Source organism: Callorhinus ursinus, unplaced genomic scaffold, assembly GCF_003265705.2.
Source record: "Callorhinus ursinus isolate GAN/ISIS: 27379988/994484 unplaced genomic scaffold, GSC_fseal_2.0 scaffold14, whole genome shotgun sequence".
In the NCBI taxonomy this organism is placed as follows: domain Eukaryota; kingdom Metazoa; phylum Chordata; class Mammalia; order Carnivora; family Otariidae; genus Callorhinus; species Callorhinus ursinus.
Window position 1 is genome coordinate 26,148,871 of NW_027397076.1, and position 7,286 is coordinate 26,156,156.

At 44.4% G+C, this 7,286-nt stretch overlaps 1 protein-coding gene across 1 annotated transcript; it reads right to left on the reverse strand.

The window, feature by feature from the left end:
* Positions 1-1,218: 1,218 nt before the first annotated feature.
* On the reverse strand, positions 1,219-3,084 carry MYF5 (myogenic factor 5). Its single transcript, XM_025882353.1, has 3 exons — positions 2,584-3,084; positions 1,813-1,888; positions 1,219-1,409 (listed from the first exon to the last, which is right to left on the reverse strand). Exons 1-3 carry the CDS (start codon positions 3,082-3,084, stop codon positions 1,219-1,221), a joined length of 768 nt encoding a protein of 255 aa, XP_025738138.1.
* Positions 3,085-7,286: the final 4,202 nt, after the last annotated feature.

Here is a 7,286-nt window from a genome sequence, read left to right on the forward strand (position 1 = left end):
AAAAAAATGCATGTCCATCATACACACACACACACACACACAATATGATTAATAAAATCAAAAAGGCTGTGAAAAGAAGGAAGACAGTCGTAATCTGTTTCACTTCACTATATATAGTTTGTGTAAGTTTTCTTATTCCAGCACTTTAGCAATACAAAAAAAAATCAGCTCAGTACTTTTAAATATTTTATTGACAATATTAACATATTAATGTATCAAGATATTTTCAGGCAAGTAAATATTCTCTGACTCATGATTTCTAATGTCCTGTAGGTTTTCATTGAAACATTTAGTTTTGTCCTGAATAACTTCTCCTTCCCTTCCACACACATATAATTTGACCTTATTGGGCACAGTACTAAGAGAAGGGAAAAATTGTATTTAGCAGGCTCCCTTCAAAGCTGATTAAAATAGAAATGTTCTCTTCCTCTGTGACAAACAGGACCTAAAATGTGTCCGTGAGATGGTAAGCATTCAAATGTATCCACAAAGCCAACTATTGTTATTTTCAGCCCCATGTTAAAAATTTCGTGTCAGTGACTGCTAATTTGATTAAGGGTGTTCTTTTTAAAAAACATGAACCAAACTATTTCTTCATCTAAACAATTTTATTTATGGTGGAATTTCCAAAATTTCTTATATCTTGAAATTATCCACAAAGTACTATTTTGTGCTTACATTAAAAAGATGCATTCCTTATGAGAAAAGATCAAAATATATACCATTAGGCAGTATCATTATGTGTTTACTTAATAGAATATCACCAAAGTGTTAATAGAAAAACAAAAGTTAAATATATTTGTTTCCTGTAACTGATTTCCAGCTGTTCTAATGTTTTAAAGAAAAAAATAAAGATCTAACATCAGACATAATATTTTGATAAGCAATATTTATAAAAAAATATAAGTTAAGCATTGCAACAAGCTACCTTCAATGAATTGCCCCCATCACAAAGAATATAATTGGAACTATATATCTAAAGTGAATAAGGAGGTAAAGAAGAAGGAGGAAGAGGAGCAGAAAAGAAATAAAGTATAATTGCAATGGTGACTTTTTAGTTAAATACACTTTCGTATAAAGTGGCAAGATAATATTTACAAATTTACAACTGAAAGGAAATCTTTATATACAAGTTGTCTTGCTTTGGAACTTTTGGAGCTTTCTTCCTCCTGTGTAATAGGCCCTCCTCGTAGAACTCATCTAGACTAGATTTTCAGTTCATAGCACATGATAGATGAGCCTGGAATTAGAGGCCCCTGGAGTTGCAGGCTGTGAATCCGTGCTGGCAACTGGGGAGAGAGAGGCCGGGTCCTGGAGAGGCAATCCAGGTTGCTCTGAGTTGGTGATTCGATCCACTATGCTGGATAAACAATCCAAGCTGGATAAGGAGCTTTTATCTGTGGCATATACTAAGAACACAAGGAGAAAACCATTAAAAAAAAAAAAAATCCCAAATAGAGAGACTTGTTTATGTGGCCCCTTAAACCATAGGTCAGCAACTTTGACACCCAGAGGTCAGGTGGTCAGAGAAAGCCTGATGCAGAAATTTGCAACAAATATCTAGCAATTCATGGAGGTGAATGTAGGGAGTGGAGAAGCCCCCCTAGTAAAATTTTGAGCCACAGTGCATATGTGTATCTCTGTTAGGGGAATTTTGAACAAAAGATGTGTGTATATTTTGCTGCACCAAAACCTCCCCATAAGAATCCTCCCTTCTATTCCCTTCCCCAATACAACCTGGAAAAGCAGACTCTGCTTTCAACTGTGACGTTGAACTGATTTTTAAACTCCTCTGAAGTCATCAGTTCTTACCATTTGGTACATCTGGGCAGTAGATGCTGTCAAAGCTGCTGCTCTTTCTGGACCAGACAGGACTGTTACATTCCGGCTATAATACAAGACACAAAGGAGGTTTGTTTTCAGGTCTTGGTAAAAGATGCTCTGACCTACGGTGCGGCTGTGCTTGACCAATGGCTCTGTACATTGACCACTCTCAACCACCTTCATTGCCCCGATTTAGGAAGGGTTGGCCCTCACCGAATTGTAAGGGCACTGAGGTCAATCTCTGCGCTTGAAGAAGAGGAGAGCAGCGGCACAGGGAACAGGGCGGGGGTGGAATTCAGCAGCAATGTGCGTTGGGTTAACCATGCAAAATGGATTGGAGTAGAAGGAAGCCACACTAATTCAGGGAGAGAATATTTTCCCAGGGCAAAAACACATTAAAACCTGGCAGCGATGGAAAAAACGCCCTCTGAAAAGAATGCATCATCTCTTTCCAGCCAGGCCTCAGCAGAGCAAGGACAGGGGCCATGTGGAGAAAACATGTTATTGATCATTTGCGGCCACCTGCCTCATAGGAGACCCTCGCCTACAATGTTCACCTGGAACCTGGGAAGAAGTCAAACTAAAATCCTGTTCAACAGCTGTTTCCTGGCATCTTTCTACATGTGGCACCTCTCTTCTAGCCCCCCCCCCACTATCCACCAATAACCATTGAATATTTGGTTGCCACACCTGGTTTAAGTGAGATGTAGGATGTAGGAAGTTTTGGAAAAGATCGGGGGGACCAGCGCTTTCTCTTACCATGCCGTCGGAGCAGTTGGAGGTGGGGCTGGTGGGCTCAGAGCAGCTCTGTCCTGGCAGCCTATAGTAGTTCTCCACCTGCTCCCTCAGCAGCTCCTGCAGGCTCTCGATGTAGCGGATGGCATTCCTGAGGATCTCCACCTTGGGCAGCCTCTGGTTGGGGTTGGTCGTGGTGCACCTCTTGAGCGTCTCGAAAGCCTGGTTGACCTTCTTCAGGCGTCTCCTCTCGCGCATGGTGGCCGCCTTCCGCCGATCCATGGTGGTAGACTTTCTCTTGCATGCTTTGCAAGCCCACATGAGACAGTGGCCAGCCTGGTGGTGGCCTGTAGGTGCTCGCACGTGCTCGTCCTCGTCTGAGCCTTGCAGCTCTGGTTTGTGCGCCCCGAAGGCAGCCCCTCTGGGCTCAAACTCATCCCCGAACTCGCCCTCGGGGGACGGGATACAGGAGCCCTCACAGAAGTACTCAGAAGGCGAGAACTGGCAGCCATCCATCATTTCCATTCTTAGCGGTGAAGCAAGTGGGGCACCTGGACAGCAGCGAGAGATACAGGGGAGAGACCGGAGCTTGGCGCCGCTGCGGGCCAGCAAATCCCGGGCGGAACTCCCTGGTCGGTTTCTCCGGTAATTAACAAGGGCAAACGCCTGGCGGCCTGGGTCGGGTGTGCTGGGGTTGGGGCTCTTTATATATTCTTGGGGGAGGGAGGCCGGCCCCAGTGGCCAGGCACTATTAGCATATCCCACCACAACCCCCGCAGGGGCTGTCTGGGCAAACCTCCGCCTTCCCTCTAGAGAGAATTTGCTGTTTACAGCCCTTTTTGACGCTAATGGTTTTACTGCATTTCTGCTGGGGCGGGGGGATCATTCCCCAACCCGTTCACTTGCACACTCTAGAGTACCTAAACCAAGGGATCACTTAAAGAGTGGTAGAGACAAAGGAACGAAGTCCATCCAACTTCCTGGAATTGCTCATACATAACAAATATTAATAAATAAAACTCCCTACTATAAGCTAACACCAAAAGCCTTCCCAATCTTGGGCATGAGGAATTACCTTGTTTTTTGGTGTTTGTTTCCCGTCTACATGAACTCTAATTATCTCAGGAATTTTTTCAGTCAGTGGATCGAATAATGGTTGCTAAAAACTTTGAAGTGACACTTTGAATCACGGAGTGAATCTAGATATTTAAAAACCTATTTTGTTCTGGTCAGATTGTCACTTTATAGGCTCTGTATTATTGGAGGGTGGGCAGGGAGGTTCCTTTTTTCCAAGACAGGGCTCACTCTGAATTTTCTTTACATGTCTGCTCATCTAACAGGAGGTGGGCTCAAGAGCCAGGTGACCACGAACTGTCCTCCCTTCCTTTCCCCTTCTGCACACGTTTACCAAGCGCCTCCTCCTTTGTACCAGGCCTTTGCTAGACCCCCAGCCAGCCACAGATCCATACTGACTGCGCCTCTGTGATCTGTATTTGAAGAAACTGAGTTTTAGACGGCGACCCTTCTTTCCAGGGGCGAGTTTCCTTTCTCCTCTTTCTGCTCCGCCCTGCCATTTCGACAGACTAAACAGCCAAGCTGGGCTTTGGGGTCGCTAATTTTCTGCTTTCAGGCGAACTAACACCGTTACAGATGCATCCCAGCTGCCGGCACAGCAATCCTTCTTGGCTCGTGTAAAATTTCCAACTCAAACCTTGAGTAACTTCACACACTTTGGCGACAAAAGCCTTCCAGAAAAGCAATCGCAGCAGGGTCTTTGGAACTTTGGTGGGTAGAAGGAGAGAAGGGAGGGCTGCCATTTATGTAAGAATAAATCTATTAATCCGCTTTTGCCAATGCTCTTCTACCCTTAACCCACTTGCAGATCTCTTGGGGTGGGGAGGGGAGGGAACGGTGCTGTTTATGGACAGGAAAAAACATTACTTAAGGTCTAGGTACATAGACTTAAGTAGTCTGGAGGTTTGGACCAGGGCTTGTGGCCCGATTAAAATAGGAGGGAGTGTTCTCATCACCATCTTCAGTCATCCAGCCCAGTAAGTGGTGTGGCCAGGGGCGGGGGGGGCTTCCTTCTATTACTTATTCCTAAAATTATTTTCCTCAAGCAACCCTGGCTGGCTGATCCCAAGTCTGCAAGGATCAGAGAAGTTCTAACTTTTTCAGGATGAGATGTGCTCTCTAAAGTGAAGGTTCGGAAAAACAGGGGTGGTAGAATGTCAGTCATTAAGGTTAGCTACTAGATGCAAGGCTCTGCCCCCCTTCCCACCTTCATTCATCCCTAAGACAAAGACACCACCACACACACACCCCCACCCCCTTGAAAATCAAGCTCCCTTTCACACCAATGGGCTGCTTAATTGTCTGGCCAGTGGGAAATCCATCTGCACCTTATTTAGGACTATTAACAAGTGGATGCCTTTGAAATGAATAGGGTACTAAGGGCTACACTAGATAAAAGAGTCAAGTTCCTAAAGGACCCAGGTGGAATGGAAGACTCCATCCACACCGGTGGAAATTGGAATGCATACACATTGCTACCTCTGAAATACAATAGTGGGGAGATAATGTCACCCAGGAATTCTCAGCCAAAGTCACACAGGTTCTGGTCAGTACCAATACCAATACCCCAACTTTCTCCGACTATGCAGTACACACGAGTCGCGCAGATTTATGATTTGGGCACAAATCAACTAGCCCCTCAAAGTTTAAGGGGAAGATATGTTATACTCGCTTTTCAGCTGATTTCTTTACACCAGGCACCTCATGAGCTCTGTACCCGATCCCTCAGTGCAGGATATTTGTAGTAAACAATTAGTAAGAGTTTTCTCTTTGCCAAGCACTGTTCTCAACCCCTTCCTTGTGTTCATTCATTTACTGCTCTCGACGACTCTGTGGGAACTATTTATTAGATCCATTTTTAAAAGACGGTAACCAAAGCTCAAGGGGTAGGTAATTCGCCCCAGGTCACACAGGAATGGAACTGGGCATCCTGTTCCTTAGAGCTTGTGCTCCTAGAGGTGAATTTTGTTTTCTTTTTGGTCAATTCGGGCTCAGCGCGCGTGCTTAGCGCTGCGGAGCCGACACTCGCCAAAGCTGGGTGCCCGACGCCTTTCCCTCCGCCCAGGGCCTGGAAGACGCTGTCACTCAGGAGGCTCTGTCAGTAACGGTAGTTCTCAGAGGTTAGGGCTGTCTTTGGTAAGGTGATCTCAAAACAAATTTACCAGAGGGCCGCGGGCGAGTGGAACGAAAGAAGCCGCGAAAACACAAGCGCCCGGCGGCTTAATGGGACTTGCTGGGGGGGAAACAAGGTCCGGGGTTGAGGACCCTTGGGACTCAAGCGCTGAAAATAGGATCGCAAAACACCAAAGTAAAAAACGAGACAAAAGTTTTAAACCGCTGTCAGTGGTGAGAAGGGGGAGAGAGAGAGAATAAAAGGGGGGGGGGAGAACAAAACCAAACAAATACACAAAAAACGGGAGACCGTATACAAAGAGAAAAGGAAGCAGTGCCTCAAAGATGGCTGGGGTCCTCCAGTTCCGGAGAGATTCTGCTGCTCTTTTCCGAGGGGAAACTGTGTAAGAGAAGAGGAGAAACTGGGTGAGCGATACAGACAAAAATAATTTTTTGGGGGTGGGGAAATGAACAAAGCAGTATGAAAAAAGTTGAAAATCATAAAAAAAAAAAAAGAGGGAGAGAGAGATCTGATTATTTGGGTGCTCTTACTCAAAATCAGACTCGACTGACTTTTGTTCCTCATAGAAAAGAATAAAAATACAATCAGTGTTCCACTCTTTCTTTAGAGAAGTGGATTTCTCACGTGGAGAGGAAACTCCCACATATTTAATATGCAACCACGTTGTTAGAAATAACATTCCAACACTAACTACTAGGAAAGCCTTACAGTAAACAGATGAAGGGAAGACAATTAAGCCAAGCATTATAAATGAATGCCACCCAAGGTTCTCGTGAAGTATATAGATAATTAAAAAAATTTTTTTTCACTTAACATTCTGAAGAAAAATAAATGCATGTCTGATTTTCTTACAATTTAGACTCAGCAGGTTTTAGCTGCATAGACCTTTAAGTAATCACCAACCTTTTTTTTTTTTTGAGAATCTATTTTAGTTTAAGCATTATGGCAACAATCCTAGTGTTGATGGACAGAGCCCACCAGCAAAATGATGTTCAGAGCTTCCTTTTCTAGTAAATTTTGCCTACCCTAGGAATTCTGCATTATTCCAAATTTTCTATGCTTCTCTCAGTGGGAGAGACCAAATATACATAGAAAGATGAGTCCATTTCAATCACTTCTGCCTCTCTCTGAGACCCTTATCAACTCCTGGAAAAGGGAGCTGTTCTAGGGATTTTGGCTTATCATATATGAGTTCACAATGTGCTAAACAATTTCAAACTGCTATTAGCTCTGGGAACCAGGCACACCTAAGTAAACACATTAGTACCTGTCAAAGCTGCTGGAAGAATTTGCGGAGAAGACAGCTGAGGAAGACATTGGCCTCTGCATGCGTTCGAAGGCTCCCAGGGGAGATCAAAGGCCTATGGAGGGACTTTGAGCAGCCTTGAGAGTAAAGAAAGGAGCCAATTCTCGCAGCATTATCTTTGTTTCAGCACATGGCATAGCCATTCTGAACTGAGAAGCCAAGCTGACTCTGAACTCGGCTTGCAAAAAATTTCTGTTTCAGAATGAAACCTCT

Excerpts from the sequence above, each read along its gene's own strand:
- MYF5 (XM_025882353.1), bottom strand. The coding sequence starts at position 3,084 with ATGGAAATGATGGATGGCTGCCAGTTCTCGCCTTCTGAGTACTTCTGT. Across the intron at positions 1,889-2,583 it reads CCAACTGCTCCGACGGCATG|CCGGAATGTAACAGTCCTGT; the intron begins GTAAGAGAAAGC and ends CTTGTATTATAG. Across the intron at positions 1,410-1,812 it reads CTGCCCAGATGTACCAAATG|TATATGCCACAGATAAAAGC; the intron begins GTAAGAACTGAT and ends TTGTGTTCTTAG.